At 37.8% G+C, this 21,791-nt stretch overlaps 2 protein-coding genes and 1 long non-coding RNA gene across 3 annotated transcripts; 1 reads left to right on the top strand and 2 right to left on the bottom strand.

The window, feature by feature from the left end:
- The first annotated feature begins 6,013 nt into the window (after positions 1 to 6,013).
- LOC146574671 (green-sensitive opsin) lies at positions 6,014 to 9,432 on the top strand. The gene is made up of 5 exons (XM_085274533.1): positions 6,014 to 6,450; positions 6,548 to 6,716; positions 8,115 to 8,280; positions 8,545 to 8,784; positions 9,030 to 9,432. The coding sequence occupies exons 1-5, from the start codon at positions 6,066 to 6,068 to the stop codon at positions 9,126 to 9,128; spliced, it is 1,059 nt and encodes a 352-aa protein (XP_085130659.1). The 5' UTR covers positions 6,014 to 6,065; the 3' UTR covers positions 9,129 to 9,432.
- A 4,328-nt stretch (positions 9,433 to 13,760) lies between these two features.
- Positions 13,761 to 17,817, bottom strand: LOC146574670 (uncharacterized). Its single transcript, XR_014892487.1, has 3 exons — positions 17,686 to 17,817; positions 15,952 to 16,067; positions 13,761 to 14,571 (listed from the first exon to the last, which is right to left on the bottom strand). It is a non-coding gene; the product is annotated as an uncharacterized LOC146574670 (long non-coding RNA).
- A 1,683-nt stretch (positions 17,818 to 19,500) lies between these two features.
- On the bottom strand, positions 19,501 to 21,587 carry LOC146574669 (green-sensitive opsin-like). Its single transcript, XM_085274534.1, has 5 exons — positions 21,123 to 21,587; positions 20,864 to 21,032; positions 20,507 to 20,672; positions 20,140 to 20,379; positions 19,501 to 20,054 (listed from the first exon to the last, which is right to left on the bottom strand). The coding sequence occupies exons 1-5, from the start codon at positions 21,505 to 21,507 to the stop codon at positions 19,956 to 19,958; spliced, it is 1,059 nt and encodes a 352-aa protein (XP_085130660.1). The 5' UTR covers positions 21,508 to 21,587; the 3' UTR covers positions 19,501 to 19,955.
- Positions 21,588 to 21,791: the final 204 nt, after the last annotated feature.

Genomic DNA, 21,791 nt, shown 5'->3' with positions numbered 1-21,791 from the left:
TAATTTTCTGAGAGTTACCTGGACATAGTGGCTGTAAACAATGAACAAAATACAACCAATAAGGTAGGAAAGTTTAATGACAGATGAGAAGAAAATTTGTAGTCCTTCACTTTCGATTTAAGTTAACTTTGTTGTCAATTTTGTAATATGTGCATACACAGGGTAGAAATATAGTTTCTCCCTGGACCCACTGTGTGCAAATTTAAATATATTTTTATCTTAAAAATAAGATACAAATAAGATAAAATACAGAGCTACATAAATGTGATAAATAGATATTAAAATAAATATGAAGTATCAAAGTATTAAGAAAAATTACACAAGACATATCAAAGCCAATATATGATTACTGCTGTCTATGTATAAAAATATGAGCTGTACAAGGTATCTTAAAGATAGGTGTATTTATAAAATTTGTTAGACAGCAATTCAAATCCCCTCGTGAAAGTAGGGAGGTCAAAAAAAGAAAAACTGAAAATAAATAAATAAATAAACATTTAGACAACCTTTATGGTTAGATGTTGCTTGGCCCTAAGACAAGCATATACGGTACAGTATATGAGTTAACTAGGAAACTATGAGGAACTCCAGAATAGACTTTTGTGCATGGAAAGATCATTAATAATATGGGTTTTTTATGTCTGAGACAGGTTGGGTTGTGCTGTAAGTGAGATGTTGATGGTTTAGAAGAAGAAATTGTTTAAATGACCTCAGAGAGATGTATAGGAGTAAAAGCAGTCCGTGGTCATGGAAAGGATGTGATACTTTTTGGCTGTCTGTCTAATTGTGTGAATGTCATCACTGCCTCAGTGTAGTGTACAGATTACTTGTGGCTTCAGACTGGTAGTGCACTCTTAGTCCATAGGTGCTTCACAGAGCTTTGCAGACTCATGTGATATAATTTGGGGTACTCACTGTTGGTTCTTTGAATTATCGCCCGCTATCATGACATACAAAGAGCTTCTATGTAGTGGCCCAAAACTGAGGGTTATAAACAATTTAAACTGTCCACTGCAGCCTTTGTCTGTGGTTCTTATGGATGCCTTTTTCATCTTTGATATATTTTCAGTATTTTTCTTGTACATTGTGAACTCTTTTCTGTTTTATTTTCTTTCCAGCAATGACCTTTTGACTTTGTGCTGAACTGCATGTAAGTGCATCTCCAAATATTCTGCCTTACTGGAAAGCCAACAGTCCATCCTTGCATTGCCCAGAACTACAAAACAGAAAAACAGGTTCATAATTCGACTTCAAACAGAAGTAGTTTTGAGTAATTTGGAAGTTTTAGTTGTTATTGATATAACAACAACAACCCACAGTATTACCTGGGATTGTTGCCATTGTTTGGTAAGTAAAAGAACATCTTCAAGCAAGGTCCTATTGCTGCCTTTGCAGGAACTGGTTTACCAGTACTAGGCATAACTTATATGCATTCATAATGAGGTAATTGAATCAGAATCAGAATCAGAAACTTTATTGTCATTGTCATGAGAACAACGAAATTAAGAATGGTCCCCGATCATTGCATCATCCCTAGCAATATCAAAATATAAATAAAACAATAAAATTCAATAAATAAAATAGATAGAATACTTAAAATACTAATAAGATATAACAGTAAAACATTCACATACATTCCCACACACATGCTTCAGACCGTGCATAGATTAACACAAGAGTGGCGTGATGGACATTTTTTTTGTAGTATTCAGATGTGTTATTGCAGTTGGATAACAGCTGTGTTTGAGTCTATTAGTCCTTGCTCTGATTGCCCTGTACCGTCTGCCTGAGGGCAACAGTTCGAACAGGGAGTGGCCAGGATGTGAGGTGTCTTTTATGATGTTTTGGGCCTTTTTAAAATTGGCTCCTGACTTGTCTAATTAATTAAGAGCATGATCCTTATTATCCAGCAGAGCAGTCACTACATCTGACAAATAGATTAACAGTCTCAGTTTTCCAGGCCTCCAGTATGTCCAAACTATGCAGTGAAGAGTGTAGCATCAAGTGTGTCTATTACAACTTTGCTACAAGTTTGTAGTAATTCAGCCTAATATGCTGACATGGACTGCTTTAACCATCTGGAGGCCAATTTCAGGAGCCAATGTCAAATCCCAGCCAAGCAAAGAAGACAAAAATCAGAATGCAGGCTACAATATGTTGTCGTTAATCAGTATTTATAACAATTCATAGTTGCAACTCTGACCCCAGTCACCTAATTGCTTTGGCCAAACTGCACCAATGCTTAACTTGGTGACAGCAAACATGTTGTAAGAGGTCAGTCATATAAATAAACACAATAATATGTGATACGATATTTCGTTAACCTAATAAAAAGATATTGCAGACTTGTCACTACTTCCTTGCTTAAAGTGACCGTCTAGCCATTAAATGAGTGACACTGTGGAATGTAATGAATGACACATTAACTTTAGCTAATTAGCGCTCACCTTTGCTGAATAAACAACAGCATTATTGACCCTTCCGTCTGTGCTCTCTCAGGTCTCTCACTCAGTCATTTGAAAGGGACTGGAATTCAAAACTGTAAATTAGCTTCTTCTAAATGATTAAAGCAGGTGAGCAGGGGTTTGACCCAACAGTGCTAACCACTGCACAACTATTTATCTCTTTGTCTTGTCTTCCTCCATTCAGCCCAACTGACAGCAGATGGCTGACCATCCCCCTTCCTTTTAAAAGGCAGTTTTTCTTTCCCACTGTCAAAGCTCTTGCTCACAGAGGAACACATGATTGTTGGGGTTTTATCTGCTTTCTTTGTATTATTGCAGGGTCTCTACCTTACAATATAAAGCACCTTGAGGCAACTGTTGTGATTTCGAGCTATATAAATGAAACAGAATTGAATTGAATTGCACCATCATGCTGCCAAATGTGTCACTAGGGCATGTGAAAAGGCCCTTTCCATTTTGACACTGGTTTCCTCAGCAATGCTTGTTCTTCCAGTGACAGAAAAAGGTGTTCTGCTGATGGGTTTAGTGTTTTGTCACCAAACGCTAGACTATGGCACACAGGCAGACACATATACCTGAAGAATGCATCTACTTTTTCTTGGATGCTTGAAATATTCAAATTTGATTTTCTGAGTACGTGGCTGCAGGTCCAGGTAGGCCTGCCTGTGCTCTGGGATGGTGGAAAGGATACCATAGCCAGATAATGAAATCACATGGTGTTGCTGACAGGGAAGTGGAATTAGCAGCTACTTAGCACTTGTTTAAGAGAAACTGCTGTGTGGTTGTCTAGCTGAATATTGGCGTCTTCAGTTTGAACTGCGTTTTTTTCCTTTTCCAACATGTTTCTTTTGCTTTTTTAAAACTTCTGTCTTAACCTACACTAAACACTAAGCAGAATAAAAATGTCTGTTCTTCTTTGCTCACAATTGGTTTTAGGGTTTTTTGCACTGACATTGAATAATCCGACCTATGATCATCTTCACCAAATGGTAAACAATGGATTTCATTGACTGCTGGTCACTGGTTGAGACTTTAGAAAGACCTTCACATTAGCTTTACAATTTAAATTTAAAAAAGCAACAAAAATAATTTAAGTAAATTAAATCCACTGACCCCTGTGATTTGCAAGCAGGAATGGGGCAAAAAAAACAAAACAACAACTAGATTTTTTTTTGTCTTATATCAGTTCCAGCATTCATCAAACATTCTGATATTACTACCCATGAGTACTGAGTTGACATTTATAGTTTGCATGGGTAATACTGCAAACTTTGACACATTATCTTTAATTCATCCATTCTTTCTTTCCAAAATAAATTTAATTAGACAAAAAATATCATTGTTAATATCAAAATCCAGGAAAAACAGCACTTGTTATTTTAAGTACAGTTTTGCATAGTTTTCCTTGGCATTAGGCAGATATCTTAATCCAACATGAAGAACTTGTCACAGTTCTTTTGTGGATTTAGGCCGTCTCAGTGTCTTCGGTCTCTTTACATAATCCCATACTGAATCCATGATGTTTACCACAAAGCTCTGTAAGTGAGGGCCAGACCATCTGTTCTTCTTGTTCTTCTTATGGCTTTTTTTTAGTGCCCATCGCTGTATGTTTGTAGTTATTAGATTTGCCATCCTGCTGAAGAATAAATTGCAGGAACTGGCAACACGTTCTCACTCCCAAAGCGTAACATTTTACGCTAGGTGACAAATCGTCAACATATTACGATTTCGGCTACCCACCACGTTCCTAAATGACAACCTCGGAAAAAACAGGAAATATGAGAACCGTCTGGACTCCATCTACACATGTTCGCTCTTTTTCTTCAAATCGCTTAGAAACACGCTATTTAACATCATTATAGTCCTGGTTAAGATCAGGAATAAGGTTATGGTTAGGGCTAGGGATAAGGTTAGGTTTAGGGCTGGAATGTCTATTACCACGGGAGCGTCATTGCACTGGATTCCAGCCATAACCCGCCGTGTACCATAAGAATGCCGAAGGTCTCCTCCCGCGGCGTTCCTGAGCGCCGCGGGACGTGACAAAACGTCGACATGTTACGCCTCGGGAGTGAGAACTGGAAACCAGTCAGATGTTGTCTCCCTTGAGCTTAAAGGAACCCAAACATCAACATCTAAAGTAAAGGTTTAGCACAATGCAGAGCCAGATGAAGCATATATACAGGTCCCTGAATAGACTCTACTAAAGATGTTGCAGTTCATGAGCTGTGCCTTAACAAAGTGTGCTTTGTTAAAGGAGCACAGCAGGAGAAAGAGAAATGGTCTTTCCAAATTATGGGAAAAAACTCATCTTAATTGTGTTGCTGTATGCACAATAGAGCAAATGCAATTTCATTGAAACATAATTGCAATCAGCTTGAGGTTAAGGTCATGGAAACACTGACTTTAATGAAAAAATGACCACACATTTTTTTTTTAACCCACAATAAAGTGCAATAAGAAGAAAGGGTAATCTAGCAATTAAGCAAATCTGTTAAAAACACATGCTTGTAAGAATATATTCCCATTGATTTCAAGCAGAGATTTTTTTTTTGAGAGTAGGTGTCAGCATAGATTTTGTGTCTGATCACAGTGCACACATGTGACTCACAATCAGAGATTTACCAGACTTATCATACCCAAAACTATATAATTACACAAATTAAAATCACTTGTTTTTTCACTAACACTTTACAATACAGCCCATGACTAAGCTCAATGAGGAGAGGACTGTAAGGGTTTCGAGTCCTGTGGTGTTAATGGGAATGTGTCCCGTGAAAAGAAAGAAAGAAGAATGCACAAAGCATCTATTTATAGCATTTACAGTATGTTGGCATTGTTGGCCTTTTACAGCATGTCCTTTTTTCTTCTTCTGGTCTTTTTGTAGTGGAAAAGGAAGTGAAAGACTTGGGCAGACTAATGGGACTAATCAACACGGCGCTGCGACGTGTGGGCGTATCCATTCTATTTCCAATTTCAGGACACAGGCACAAGTTCAGCGATGATAAATCACTGAGGTTTGTGGGTCTCTGTATCAAAACACCACCTGATATAGCGGTGCAAAAAGTGCTGGTGACTTGAAAAACAGTTTATTTTTAGTTTGTTTCATTTTATAAATAAACTGCAAATATCACCTGCCAAGGTTTGCGACACTCTTGCATGTGGACAGGGTTGAGTCTGCCCACTAAGAAATTGTGTGGAAAACCTTTGTGAACACGAAGTCTGAAGCTTGGCCTATGCTAAAGTTGTGACAGAAATTTGAGACCGCCAAGAATTTCTGTCTTGTTTATGAAACGCAATGGTCTATGAGTAAAACGCTCCCAGTTTAAATGGATGAATAACAGGTAAAAGCCTACTCTCAATGACCTAGTGACCATCATTTGGTAAAAGTCATGGTTTTATTTACTAAATGCTTCCTAAGAAAATGTGGAGGAAATAGGATTGCCAAGTAACAAGTGATTATACTCAGAGATTATGGGCTGAATTCTCAGATCCTCTTAGCCCATCTTCATCATCCCCTTGGGGCTATATAACTGTGGCTGCTCAGACTCTGCTGCATTAACAGTGCTCCAAGAAGCTTAGCTGGACAACTGATCAGCAGAGATGGCTTGGGATGGAGGACTTGAGCCTAATGGCACAGAGGGCAAAAACTTCTACATCCCCTTGAACAACAAGACAGGACTCGTGAGGAGTCCTTTTGAATATCCGCAGTATTATTTGGCAGATCCATGGTTCTTCAGATTGCTTGCTTTCTATATTTTTTGCCTTGTCATTACTGGATTCCCCATCAACTTTCTGACACTGCTGGTCACCGCTCAAAACAAAAAGCTCCGACAACCTCTCAACTTTATCCTGGTTAATTTGGCAGTGGCTGGACTGATCATGGTCATATTTGGATTCACAGTCACCATTTTTTCTTGTGTCAATGGCTATTTCGCCTTGGGTCCTTTGAGCTGTGCTATTGAAGGATTCATGGCTACAATTGGAGGTAAAGTTTTGGAATTTCAGGCAGATTTAAGAAACTGTAAAAGGTGACATGGTTTAAAGGTTCTCATCATACATCCCGCTCTCTTTCCTCTCAACAGGTCAGGTATCTCTGTGGTCTCTTGTGGTTCTTGCTGTTGAGAGATACATTGTGGTCTGTAAACCCATGGGAAGTTTCAAGTTTACAGCTACCCATGCAGGAGTGGGTTGTGCTTTTACCTGGATCATGGCTTTGGCCTGTGCTGCCCCCCCATTGTTTGGCTGGTCAAGGTACTGAGATATTTACTCAAAATTCTGTATCCTACCCATGTCTGGAATGGCAGTCAAGGGGAATGGAAGTGTCTTTTATTTTAGGCGTTTCAGTCTAATTCTAAAAAAATTTAGTTGTTCCAGATAAGATGATAATATTAAATTCCCAAAGCTTGAATTATAAAAAGCTGAAAAACATAATTCATCTTTCATTCATAAGACATCAGCTTACACATACCCAAACTTTTGTTGATTACTCGTAAATCCTCTGTTTGTGCAAAGGAAGGGCTGAAAAATAGAATAGAATAGAACAGAAGAGCCCTTTATTGTCATTGTACAAGTACAACAAAATTGTGGGTGCTCCACAAGAACTGTGCTAGAATAAAATATAATAGTAGACAGCAGGAATACATAGGATAAATATACAATCAAGAGGAACGTACAAAAAAAAAAAAGAGGACAGCTAGCACAAATGGTAATATGCTAACAAAACAAACACACAAACAAACAAACAACAATAATGATAAAATAAGAAGCAACAAAGGAGCAAAGGAAATAACAAAGGGAAGTAATAAAGGAAAACAAACTTAAAGCAGCACAACGAACTCAAAAATTTGAAGACAAGAACTAGACACTTCATAAATACAGTCTCCTGACTTAAACCTCAAGGATTGGATGGATGAGTGAAAGCATAGCAACCAGCAAGTGCAGCACATCTGTGAGAACATCTGCAGTGTTTGAATGAACTTTCCAAACTAGTCAAAAAGTCAAAAAAAAAAAAAAAAAACAAACCTACATAAAAATACAGTTACTCTCTGCTTTAGTTTGAGGATAGACTGAATTTCAGTAGCATCAATCCTCCACCGGCGGTTCCTATTTTAGCTGTTATTTAAAACACTTGAGGTACATCTTGTCTCAGCTTTGATGTAATATTAACAAAATTATATTAAGAGACTGTTTCAAACCATAATGATGACAATGTTCTGGTTTGTTCAGCTTTTTTGCCCCCAATAAATAGTTTTGTTTAAATCAGTTGATTATTTGCTATTTTCTCTGGAAGTACCTCAAAAGCATGTACTGTGTACATATAATGTGTACCTCTGACTGAAGTATCGCTGTAACATTTCCAGAGAATATGCATCTTTGGGATTTAAACTGCTTCTCTTGATGAAGATTTGCTGAGTGAAATATTTCTTCCTCCTGTTCTACTTTTTGAGAACTTCTGTGGATGACACAGAGGATTTACGAACAGTCTTGGCACCAGTTTAATAAATGGTTAGCCTTTGCAAATCTCAAGGAGGCTGGCATCTCTCCCTTTGAGGTGATATCATTCACTTCAACCGGTGGATGCTAAAAACCTCTTCTTTTTTTTTTTTTACCTGATGCTTCATATTCAACTAACCTTTTATGTATTCCCAGGTACATTCCTGAGGGAATTCAGGTTTCCTGTGGACCTGACTACTACACTCTGGCCCCAGGATACAACAACGAATCTTATGTCATATACATGTTCACCTGCCACTTCTGTGTCCCTGTCTTCACCATCTTCTTTACCTATGGAAATTTAGTCTTTACAGTGAAGGCCGTAAGTGATGTTTATTTCAATTAAATGTTGTTCCTCTATATCCAGATGTTTGTTGTTGTTGTTGTTCAGAATATTAGGGCAATGTTGGAGATAATATCTAACATTGCTCTAATATTCTGAAAAAAACAAACATCCTTACCTGCTGACATTTTGGTCACATATTTGAACTGATCAGCCTTCATGACCTAAGCCATGTCATCGAATAGTTTTAGCATCAACACTGAATTCAGCACAGACATTATCTAATGATTTCTTTATCTACAGGCTGCATCCCAACAGCAGGACTCAGCTTCTACCCAAAAAGCTGAAAAGGAAGTGACACGCATGTGCATCCTGATGGTTTTCGGCTTCCTCTTGGCCTGGACCCCATATGCTTCCTTTGCTGCATGGATCTTCTTCAACAGGGGAGCTGCATTCACAGCCACAGCCATGGCTATCCCTGCTTTCTTCTCAAAGAGCTCAGCATTGTTCAACCCCGTCATCTACATCCTCATGAACAAACAGGTCAGTTTATTATTATGATCCTGCAAATCAGCAGTTATGGGGACAAGTAAGCAGCTACGATCTGTCCTCATGGCTGCATGCAATTATCGTGTAATGTCTTATAAACCCTATTTTTAATAGTTTTCATGGCAAATATTTATTAGATTCAGGCTCATTTATTGGATTCTTTGCTTTGGGATGATCACAAAGACCACAATGAAGTTTCCTTCATTCTTTTCTTTTTCTTCATTTTATCCCCATTGTAGTTTCGTAACTGCATGCTTTCAACAGTTGGAATGGGTGGTATGGTTGAAGATGAGACCTCAGTATCAACCAGCAAGACAGAAGTCTCCTCCGTTTCTTAAAAATACTACCTACATATCTCCAGCCATACTCCTTCCTGACTTTTCTCTCATTCCGAATGACTGTCTTGACATGGGCATGAGAAAATGGATACAAGTTCATTTTTATCTGCAGGATTTTACTGTAATTGTTCCTTACTATTGTATGTGAAAACTTGACTCTAAGTTTTTTTTTTTTTGATGGGATAAGAATCCCCATTGTATATTTGTGACATAAAGAGGTTTTCGTAGCTTCTGTCATGATATTCTGTTTATATTTTATAAACAAAAGCCTAGGAATAATATATTAAATGCATGCATGAAAAGATTTATTACTTGGTTGTTGCCTTTATTTGAACAGTTCCAGAATTTATCCTTAGATTTTATTTGAAACCACTGAGAGGTTTGAGAGATGCAGAAGTAGATTAGATGTTGTTTATATCTTGTAAAAAGTTCATAAAAAGTACAGGAACAATATGTTTCTGTAGGTTCTCAAGGTCATGACAGTCACTAGACAAGTTCCTAAAATGAAGGTAGCTGGATTTCTTTTTGGTTCCTGTTGACAGTTCAATTCTCATCCAAGAGCCTTCTTAAGTGTAAAAAACGACCCCCCCCCCCCCCAAAAAAAACAAACAAACAAAACAAAACAAAACAAAACACCCCCCCAAAAAACAACAAACAAAACAAAAACCAACCAACCAACCAAACAAACAAACAAACAAACAAACAAATCAAAACAAAACAGAACAGAACAGAACAGAACAGAACAAAACAAAACAACCCCCCCCCCCCCCCAAAAAAAAAAAAAAAAACAACAACAAAAAAGATAAAGAGTCACAGCTATTTAGCCCCTGCTGGGGTTGTCCACTAGGAGATGGCCCTCAGACTTGCTTACCAACCCTATAATCATGTAAGTGATTAGTATTAGTATTCTGAGATTTGAGAGAGTAAAGGAGACCATCTACATCCAGCCATTATTGAACAGAGGTGTTAGCCTGTAACAGCTATCAGTCATTCAGTCTTGAGAACCCTTCCCAGTTCACAATGCCCATTCACACCATTTCCCATCTATATCCTCCTCTTCTGTCTTCTGCCGACAGCAGAGGGGGCAGTCATTTTTAACCTGGGCTTCGACCTGCCCTTTATGATGCAACCCCTCCTTATTTAGCTAGGCTTGGGAATGACAATCCGATTATTAACTCATTCACTGCCAGCCATTGGCAGTGAATGAGTTAAACCCATTGACTCATTCACTGCAATTGACGGCTATAGACGTCAATGGCAGTGAATGAGTTAAGTGATGACGTGACGACTCCTACTTCCGGGCCTAAAGTAGTCTGCATTTAATATGGCTTTTGTGTTGTTAACATGTTTAATGCTTTGTATTTTCTTCTATTTAATCTCAAAAAGCTCCTAAAAAAAAGTCAGTGATCACCGTTGACCTCCCTCGGCTTTTATTACCGCTAATCATTTATTTAAGCTCAGTTTTTAAAACCTTAGGATGTAACTACAGCCCAGCCCATGCAGCAGTATATGAATGACTAACTTCGTATAAGATAAGATAAGATAAGATAAGATAGAACTTTATTAATCCCTCGGGTGGGTTCCTCTGGGAAATTCGACTTCCAAAAAAAGCACAGCAACGACCAAAGTTACAGTTACAGAACTGTTATATATATACACACACACACACACACACACACACACACACACACACACACATATATAAATACAGAGACAAATATAAATAAAATATACAAAGGGGATAAATAGAATAAATAGGAATAAAAAATAAAAATACAAGTGAATTGCACATTTCAAGTATTGAGTCTATTGCACTGTTGACTATTTACAAAAAGTATTGCACAAGGTATTGTACAGTGAGGCGAAGAGGCACTACAGCTTAGTTGTTCCCCCCTCCTTTGTCCTCCTGTTTCCCCTCCCTCTCCCCTCCAGAGAGGAGTTAAACATTCTGATGGCGTGTGGGACAAAGGAGTTTTTAAGTCTGTTAGTTCTTGTCTTGGGGAGAAGCAACCTGTCACTGAACAGACTCTTCTGGTTGTTAATGGCCGTGTGCAGAGGATGACGTATTGTGGATGGATTATCTCAGTTGTTCTCCTGGCTGAAGTTTGGTCCTTTTACAGCATCCTGCCATGCGATTACATTTGTTCCTGACCACCGAGAACACTCACGTTAACTTTTATCGAGTGGAAAAAAAAGTTAGCTTGTTTATATTATGCTAACATAGCTGTGTCACTAGCGGTCACATAGCACATCAATATATACCAGCTAGCCAAACTTCAGTAACCCTACAAACGTCACTGCTGTTTAGTTTTCTGTCTTCATTTGTGATGAGAAAGCTGTACGTTTTAATTTGTTTCCAAAACCCCGCACTCAGGACATGCTATTGTATTTAGATGGAAGCTAGCGAGCTAACTTCCTGCTAACTTCTAACTCCGTTAAATGTCATAAATTCAGTTTTCATGGATGCCTGGATGTTAAACTCAGTTGTTACACCTGGTAGAGCAGAACGCTGATAATTTTTTATTAAAGATGAAAGACTTAAGACAGTGTTTTAACTCTCAGTAATGCCACAGTGATCATTTTATATATGAACCTGCAGCAGAGTTTAGGCCCAGACACGGCTAGTAGTGACGTCAGACTGAACGATCAGATACAGCACGGTGGCACGGTGGTTAGCACTGTTGCCGCACAGCAAGAAGGTCCTGAGTTCAATTCCACCATCAGGCCGGGGTCTTTCTGTGTGGAGTTTGCATGTTCTCCCAGTGTTTGCGTGGGTTCTCTCCGGGTACTCCGGCTTCCTCCCACCGTCCAAAGACATGCAACTTGTGGGGATAGGTTAATTGGATAATCCAAATTGCCACTAGGTGTGAATGTGAGTGTGAATGGTTGTCTGTCCCTATGTGTTAGCCCTGCGACAGACTGGCGACCTGTCCAGGGTGTACCCCGCCTTTCGCCCTATGACAGCTGGAAAAGGATAAGCGGAAGCGAATGGATGGATGGATGTATCAAAAAAATTCAAATAAAGAGATAAATAATGAAAGAAAAATCTAAATAAATTGCACAAACATTTAAAAGCGATTTAAAAAATGCCTGATATAGCAAATATGATATAAATTAAAAGACATTAAAATGTAATTATTTTTTAAACAAATTTGTCAAATGGTTCAATAAACACTGCATTTTCAAAAAATGTGAATTTTCTGGTAATTTTTTCATCCTTCAGGTTTTAAAGGGTGAGCTAATTAATGTGTCACATTAAGTAAAGTGAGGCCCTTAGCTTCCTCATTACCCTCACAGTTATTTAATAAAATATACATAAAACATAAATATTTAATAAATTAAAATGACTACAGGATTCTCAACAAGCATTTTAATCACTGTATTCAAGTTACAGACAGATTAATATTCTCATTTATGTACAGCACTGAAACCAACACATCTACACAGCAAATTCAAAAGTGTTAAATGTTTTGGTGTTAATGGTCTTCTTGCAAAAGTAGAGTTAATTTTACTCTAAGCAGAGTCACATTCTTTTAATGTAACTCTGAGGTGTAAAATGATAGTAGTTAAAATCGAGTGTTAAAAATGAGTGTTTCTCTGTCAAATCTGGAGGTGTTACAATGGAAACATTAACTCTTGACCTCTTAACTCTGAACTCCTACAGGGGCTATGACACCAACAGAGTAAATTCACAGACTCCGCCCCCAGCACGGCTCCAATCGAAGCTGAAGTGAAGCCGTTTCAGAACATTTTGCTCTACATATTTGAGTTGTTTGCCATGCTTGGTAAGTCACTTTTTCAAAGATTGTTTCAATTATTATTATTATGAGCTTTTACTTCTGTGGCTCTTTGGAGTTGAGACAAAGCTGTGTGAAAGGCATTAGCCATGTTGCTCGCTGATAGCATAATATTCTGTTTTAGCTAGCTGAAAGGTATTGTTTGCGTGCAAATACCACAGCCTTGAAAAAAAAGCTTGCATGTGAATTTTCAGTCAAACTTTTGGTCAAATACACCTAAAACAATGTCTAGAATGTGAAATGTTGGTATAATGGTGCTACTTGAAGCCTGAAAACGATCGCCCATAAAAATAAAAATAAAAACACGAGCAAACAGCAGTAGCTGACGTCCTGACTGGGTTCTACGTTAGCATTTAGATCCCTCCAGAGTTTTGTGCACACGGTTTAGGTAAAAATGAAAAAGGTTGAGGTTTTACATTTAGTTCAGTATTACCTGTTGCCTGTGTCTTTGTCTTTTGGGAAAATACTTTACACAAGTAATGGCTCAAAGAGGATTCCTTTTTTTTTTTTACTGTGCTGCAATTGTTTACTGGATTATTTGTGCCATTAATTAGTGTCAACTAATTTTTATTCAATCTCCGCACAGGATATGCTTGTGAAGATGGAATATGGGGGAGAGCAGAAGTGCGTTGAAGTTCCACAAAGGGATGAATGAAGGACATGCATATTGTATTGAAGAAATAAGTGATGAGAATGCTGTTATTTGCATTTACCATGTCAGACCTTTTGATAAACAAAATTCTAATGAAAGTGAGAACATGTACACTGTTACGTCTTTCAGAAAATGTTTTGAAATTGTGGTGCACAGTTCAGAATAAATGTTTTTCAAAAACCATTGCATCTTTTTAGTAAATGTTTATTTCCAAAAGAAATTTCTAGAAGTTCAGAACAGTAAAATTCCCGCTTTTTAGAATGAATTAGAAGATAACTCTTACGTAGTTAAACTAAAATACTCTTTTGAGAGTTAATATATAAACTCTTAACACCAAGTGTTAAATTATCAACTGCAGACAGATTTGGTGTTTAACACTAAATCAGAGTTAACGTACCAACTCTCCAAAAAGAGTTAAATTAACACTCTCTGGTGTGGACCCATATAGACACTTTAATAGTGTTGAAATCAAATCCGACAGTGTTAATTTGGACATGCTGGATTTGCTGTGTAATAAACAGATTTTGCAACTGTTTAATTCATCCTAAAGATTTAATCCCTGAACTTTGTGGAAACACAAATGTTACTGATATAGTTACTGATGTTTGTCACAATAGTGCATACATGCAAACCAATCACAGACTTCTTTTTATGAATGTAATATACAGGAAGAGTAACCACACAAGATAACCATGAGGAGACTCGTGCGAATAGGAATACGAGAATGAGAATGATGTATTGCTATTCAGTGCATGCGAAGAGGAACTAACATTAAAGCAAACGGTTATGGTGAAAATGTAATTTGTAAAAATAACCTGTGAGCCACAAGGGTGACATGTCTTGGGCAGATATCCCTGTTAGGAAGCTCTGGGGTGGATGCAGAATGTGATGTAGTGATTGCCTCTGCTGGCTGTCTTCATCCCGGTGTCTCCCTGGAAGAGCTGCAGGAAGCAGCAAGAGGGAGATCTGGGCTTCTCTGCTTAGATGACTGATTCTGCAATAAACAGGAATAATGAATGCTCTTTACTGTTGGAGTTAGGAAATCCCTGATTTACTTATTTTATTATTTTTTGCTTTTTATCATATTCTGTAATTAAAATGATAAAGAAATGAAATGATAATAAAATAAATAATAATTGCTGAGACACACTACAGTACATGTTGATATAGGCGTAGTAGGACAATGGCCAAACTGTTTGTGTGAGACTTGTTTTCACTTTATAGAAAAAAGATAAAATCACATCACCCTTATCCTGGCTTCTTTTACATCTTAGAATTAGATTATAGACTTTACTGATCACTAAAATGTCATCTGCATCTAGGTACATAGACCCCATATATGCCTGCTTGGGGGCCCTTCTGGCTGTTTTAATGCTTAAATCTGATGATCACTGTTGGCTTGCCTTTAGTGTCATCAGCTTTGAAATCGGTCGGCTGAGGAGATAAGGCCAGCAGAATAAGTGATTTCCCTTTATGAGTGATTCTGTTACATTTGATTTCTTATTTTTTGGTTATCTCTCTTTATTTGTTTTCCTAATTGCAGCCTTTTGTTCTTTAATTAATTTGCTTTATTTTTTTGTAATATTTAACCTTTTTAACCTTTTATTCTATCCCTTAAGTGTTCTGTCAAAACACTTTGAAAGTTGTTTCTCTGTTTTTAAAGGGATATATCACTTAAATCAGTTTTGTCGTTTGTTAGAGTTTTTCAATTTTATACTTTTTATATGTGTAGATGTTTGCTTCATATTTAATGCTATGCACCGTGTGAGGCTAGGATTTTTTTTATGCTTGCACAACAACATTAAAGGTCTTGAATCTATTTATTGTACTGTTATAAGTCTGTTTATTGTTTATTCTGTCAATTAACATTTTACTGTATTTTTTGTTTTTCTTTTAACTACCTTTGGTGAGTCTTTTTAAATCTTTTATTTTTCAATTTATCTCCTGTATTATTTTCATACAATTATTATTATTATTATTATTATTATTATTATTATTTCATATAATTCATATAAAATTTAAATTTAGGTTAATTGAGGTTAGCATGATCAACATGAACTTTATTCCAATGTTGATTTATTAACTCAGAGCTTTAACAGTTGCTAGTGTTCTCAGAGTAATAAATTTACCTCTTTTACTAACAGGACTGCCCCTCAAAATTTATAATACTACTAATAAAAGCACCTATTTACAAGTGGTCACCGCAGTGGGTGGATGTTTGATTTGGCAGCTTTGCCCTTCTTGATGCAACTCATTAAGAGAGAACATTTGAAAGAACTAAACATCATTTAATGTAGATCAGAGTTTTAATAAATGCATTATTTTGTGATTAGACAACAATGTAGCTACATAGCAGAGCGAGTACAACACTGACAGAAGTAGGGCAGGACTCCCAAAGCCTTGAAACATGCTGGCAGAAATGCAGCAGATGGAGACTTAATGAAGGATGAGGTTGATGTTGGGAGGAGCCTTACTGCACGAATGGGAATCCTGCAGGCAGAATGACAGAAGAGCAGTGAGATTTATAGCACATGGGACAAAAACTGATTGGTTCGCAGGAGCAGGGCAACAAAATGATTGGGCCAGAGTGATGACGACAGCGTTGAGTTTGACAGCGTGGGAATATGGAAGTGATGTAAAGAAGAGACCAGCAGCCACCCAGAAAATCAGACAGATAAATGAATAGAGATCTTCTTTCATTTCATTAGCTGGCCACCAATTAGTATACACATCATTGTTATCACATCAAATTATCAGTCAACGTTGCAATGGTTTGTTAATCTATTTTGTTCAGTAATCTTTGAAAATAACCTTAATTTGTAAGTACAGGGTATTATATAATACCTTATTATATTGTGTACAGGGCATTAAGTAGCCTCTTTATGACCAAAGAGGCTACTGTTACAGGGTTGTAGTAAGTCGATGATATTGCCACATACAAAAGTACATTGCTAAAAAGCTTTTAAGCTAAAACTTGCGTCAGCATCTCTATACACAGGCTTATAACCACAACGTTTGACATAGTTCATTGCGGTCATGTGTAAAGTAGTGGGATAAGAATTTTTACCTCCAAGTCCGAGTCCATAGCTCTCAGTCATGAGTTGCTGCCCAATGTGGAGGACTTAAAATATCTCAGGTTCTTGTTCACATGTGCGTGAACTTGGGTATTTTATTGTATTGTTTACTCCTACCCTTATGCTGTCACATTATGCTTATATTTCAGATAGATCTTACCAACTTACACATTCCTATGGCATTTATCTATTTTAAAAGAACCAGTATAGTTCATTCAACTCATAGCGCTTGGTGTTCTACCAAAAAGCTAAGGTGTGCAGCCCTGGTGGGCTTGACTCGCTTCTTTTCTTTATTAAGTGGATTAACCTGATCTAGCTTTACCACACCCTTTTGTGTCAGCACCGTCTTGATTGAGTAACTGTAATTACATGATCTAAAGATGCCTCTTGTGGGAGATGTTGCCCTCTACTGTCAGTAAGGAGAGATATGTGCTTGGCCAGGTTAAATCTTTAGTAGGAACACTAAAATAATTGTAAGCCCTGAACAGCATGGCAGGAATTCTTCATGGGGAAAAAAGCAAGCTTTTCTGTCAGCTGCTATTAGCCAATTTTAAGCCTGATGAATGCAATATTTAAATTATATGCCATTTGCTTCATTAAAAAATTGCAGCATTAAAAAAGATAAAGATAAAAGATGAAAATGAAAAGATGAAATGTAGATGGTGCTATGGTGCTACATCAAGCGTATATCACTACCTTAAATAGCAGGGGGAATTAAAGTAAGCACACATAAACTGATACGCAATTTTAAATTCACAAACACGAGTGTTTGTGAATCAAGTTGTCCAAATCAAGTGGTTCGGACTCAACATGTTGACTAGTGCGCATCAAAATATATTCTACATCAAACAGACAATTAAAAAGCAAAATGTCCCGATATAGAAAAATGTGTTTTAAAAGACAGAGGAGTTTCTGTTTTGTGGGCAGAAAGTGAAGTCTTACCCATCACCTTGTCGACCACCAGCATGCACTTACCCAAATAAAAAACAATCGGCTCAGAAAGAAAAAGAAAGACAAATAATACATAAACCAACCTGCTTGTTCATCAGCACACAGATAACAGGACTGTGCACTGTTAACCTCTAAAGGTGATGATGGCACCGAAGGGAGATTCAATGCAGTGAAAGTGGCATATGGTATCCAAAGTACTAGACGCACATCATGACGCACACACATCTCACTTCCCTAACAGTCTTCTGGCTGTAATCCTGTTACTGGGCTGCAAAGTAAAGTGTCTGAGACCAGATCCTATGATCAACATTTGCAACAGTTTACCAAAGATTTAATTAAAAAGCAGCTATAATGTAAATCTTCTTGTTTGAGGATTAGTTAGAACTCAAAGTGAATTTAAGTTTCACTTATAACTGTTAATGTGATAAGGAAGACAACAGAAATGCAAGAAATAGATGGGTCATGATAATAGATCATCAACTTCTAGTTGTCGGAGTGTTGCACTCCCTCAGCAATGTTCCCTCTAATTTCAATTGTTCCGTCTGTCCTGCTCACATCTCCAATGATTGTGCACGTTGTCATTAACGTGACTTCACTCCACATCAGCCACGCCTCACTGACTAACACTGCAAAACAGGATTGTTAAAGTATTAATTTTCATTTCAATTCAGGTTAGATTTTTTTTTGTGCGCAACGCAGATTTTCTGTGCGCAGAGACCGCGCCAGCAGCAATAACAGGTAGTAAGCACCTGTGAACAGCTTAATTTTAGCACGGGAATGATTCCACATACACTGCCAGTGCAGTAAAAGCATACCTGAATAAAAAACGAAAAATCATCCTGACAGAGAACAGAACAGAAGGCAGCCAACATCTAAAGAAGAGCTCTGAATGCCCTTCAAGAAGACTACAGAATTATTCCTGAAGCCTTCTTAAAGAAAAAAGAAGAAAGTTTGCCTATGAGAGTTCAGACTGTGCTGAAGAATAAATGTGGCCATAACAAATACTGACCTTCAATCTTGTTACAATTGTATATTACCTAAGCTGCAACATGACTTCTACTGAACCTAAAGCTTTTCATGTGTTTCAAACGTGCATTGGCAAAGATTTTGAGAACTAAACACTGAGTATAAAGCAGCTGCTGTAATTAAATGCCTTAATGGTCTTGCTCCCCCATACCTTTCCGAGTTACTTCAGCCTTATATTCCTTCATGGACCCTCAGATCAGCTGACCAGCTGCTGTTGGTTGTCCCAAAATCAAGGCTTAAACGTAGAGGAGAACGAGCCTTTTCAGTTATGGCCCCAAAACTTTGGAATACGCTGCCTTTAAATATTAGACAGGCATCTTCGTTTCCTGTTTTTAAAATGCTTTTGAAAACACACCTTTTTTCGATAGCGTTCAGACTGGCTTGAGTTGATATGGTTTTTATGTGTTTTATTATGTTTTATGTGAGTGTCAGTGGTTGTATCTTGTGTTTTACCCTGTGTTTCTCTACAGCACTTTGGGCAAACTTTTTGTTTTTAAACGTGCTATATAAATAAACTGGATTTGGATTTACATGACCTAGTGTTTCTGCAGCAGTTCCAAATGACACATTCTGTTCTTGTTTCAGCAGAAGCTTTACAAAGGATTACTATCAGTGTAACTATAGTGTGATGACAGCTATTCTCAAATGTGCATCTGTGACTTGGATGTTCCACCTTGGTATATTTTTTGGAAATAGCCGGGCTACTACTTCAGCTAGCCATAATTTGCATTAGCTAAATCTTATATTTTGCTCAAGAAAAAAAAGTTTGGAATTTAATCGAAAATGTCCCTTAAATGTGTGATGTTCTGCTTTGGTTTTAAGCAGCAGATAATCAAACCAGCATGTAAAAGTTAAGCAACCACACCAGTATGTTTCTTTTTATGCATGCATTTATTATATTTACTCAGTCCTATATTTTTTTTTTCCTTTTCATATAATGCATAAAAATAACACCACTGGTAGACCAGTGAAATATATGCTCCCCCAAGTAATTGCATGAAAACAATCAACATGTGATTGTACATTCATCAGGTACAAGTGTCACATTTCAGCAGGTTTACAGTTTGAGGTGTTTTTCGTTTACAAGTTCACTCATATTCACTCTCTCAAATGCTCTCACATGCACACAGACACACAATTGCTGTACAACATCATCCCAACAGAAAATGCATTTGCCTTTCTGTTAGTTCACAGATAACATAGAATTCCTTAGTGTTTTTGGTCCAGACTCCATTTGTTAAATCCATTTGGCAAAATGATTCTAATGGGATGTTCTAAAATCTGGAAGCAATCATCAATGTCCATAGATCTGAAGATGCCATCAGGATTAAGACACAGAGGACACCTCTGTCTTGCTTGTTGAAACTGAGGTCTCATCCTCCACCATGCCGCCCATTCCAATGGTGGATAGCATGCAGTTACGGAACTGAAAGATAGCCAATTCAGAAACTCAGTAAACAGCAAAAGACTGAAAAACAGAGAAGAAAACTATGAGAATACGTAACACCAACCTGTTTGTTCATTAGCACGTAGATAACAGGGTTGTACAAAGCGGAGCTCTTTGCAAAGAAAGCAGGGAGGGCTGCAGTGAGGGCAGTGAAAGAAGCTCCCTTGTTCATGAAAATCCAACCGGCGAAGCTAGCATACGGTGTCCAAGCTACCAGGAAGCCCATGACCATCAAGACACACATACGGGTCACTTCCTTCTCAGCTTTCTGGGTAGAAGCTGAGTCCTGCTGCTGTGCTGCTGCCTGTTAAGTTTTTCATTTAAATGTAATCAATAATAGCAAGGTGCAATAAATTCCACAGTAGCAATGGCTAGCTTGGTTAGATTAACTGATCTATTATAAATAATTTAAGAACTTTAGCTTCACTTACAGCTTTGACTGTCAGCACAAGGCTTCCATAAGTGAAGAAAATGACGAAGACAGGAACGAAGAAGTGAACAACAAACATGTAGATGACATATGACTCATTGTTGAAACCTGGAGCCAGTGTGTAGTAGTCAGGACCACAGGAACACTGCATTCCCTCAGGAAGGTACCTGTGTGAGATTATTTTTTAAAAATCTCATGTATTTCTTCAATAAAATTAGCTTTTATCCAGCTTTTATTCAACATTCATAATATTTCAAGACCTTTACAACTAACTACTTATTCATCTTGTTAATCTCCTTTGTGCAGTATTCTGACTGTTTAAAATCATTATGATGAAATGAAAAGAAATAGAATTTACCTGGACCAGCCAAAGAGTGGAGGTGCAGCACAAGCCATTGCCATGACCCATGTGAAGAAAACTCCAGCACCAGCATGAGCTCCAGAGAACTTGAAGCTTCCCATGGGTTTGCAGACCACAATGTATCTCTCAACAGCCAGGACAACAAGTGACCAGAGAGCAACTTCACCTGTAGACAGAAAAGGTGAGTTATTCATTGATATTGTATATCTGCCAATGAAATAGAAAGGATCCTGAAAAGATCTGCTTTCTTTATTACCTCCAAGTGTGGCCATGAATCCCTCAATAGCACAGAAGGTGGGTCCAAGAATGAAGTAGCCATTAAGAGCTGATGTGATGGTGATGGTGAATCCAAAGCAGCACATGATGAGTCCAGCCACAGCCAGGTTGACCAGGATATAGTTGAGAGGTTGCCGGAGCTTCTTGTTCTGAGCAGTTACAAACAATGTCAGGCCGTTGATGGGAGTCCCAGTGCAGATCAGGAAGAACATGTAGAAAGCTAGAAGTTTGTAAATTATCGGGTCTACCATATAATACTGATTGTACTCAAAAGGACTTCTAACAATCCCAGTCCTGTTGGACATGGGAATGTAGAAGTTCTTGCCTTCAGTGCCATTGGGCTCAATTCCTCCATCCCAAGCCATCTTTGCTAGTCAGCTGTTTAGTTGTGTCTGTGTAAAAAGTCTACTTGTGTGGACGGTGACGATGTTTCAAGTTACACCCTGTGATTTTTATACCTCTCCACTAACCCTGTCAAACAGCCAAAATGGGATTAGCGGGTTGTGAGGTAGTGCAGAAGCTAAGAGGTCACTAATTAATCTTAACACCGGATAGACAGGACAGGGTCCAAACTAATTTGCTCCCCTTTCCAAGTCCGGAGGAATTCTCTTAATCCTTACTCGAGAAAGGGAATTACGTTCCCTCAGCT

Source organism: Mchenga conophoros, linkage group LG5, assembly GCF_057382185.1.
Source record: "Mchenga conophoros isolate Kocher_MC1m ecotype Shallow Benthic linkage group LG5, M_conophoros_male_GT1.1, whole genome shotgun sequence".
NCBI lineage: Eukaryota > Metazoa > Chordata > Actinopteri > Cichliformes > Cichlidae > Mchenga > Mchenga conophoros.
The sequence above is the reverse complement of the archived record's forward strand: the minus strand, read 5'-3'. Positions and strand labels throughout refer to the sequence as shown.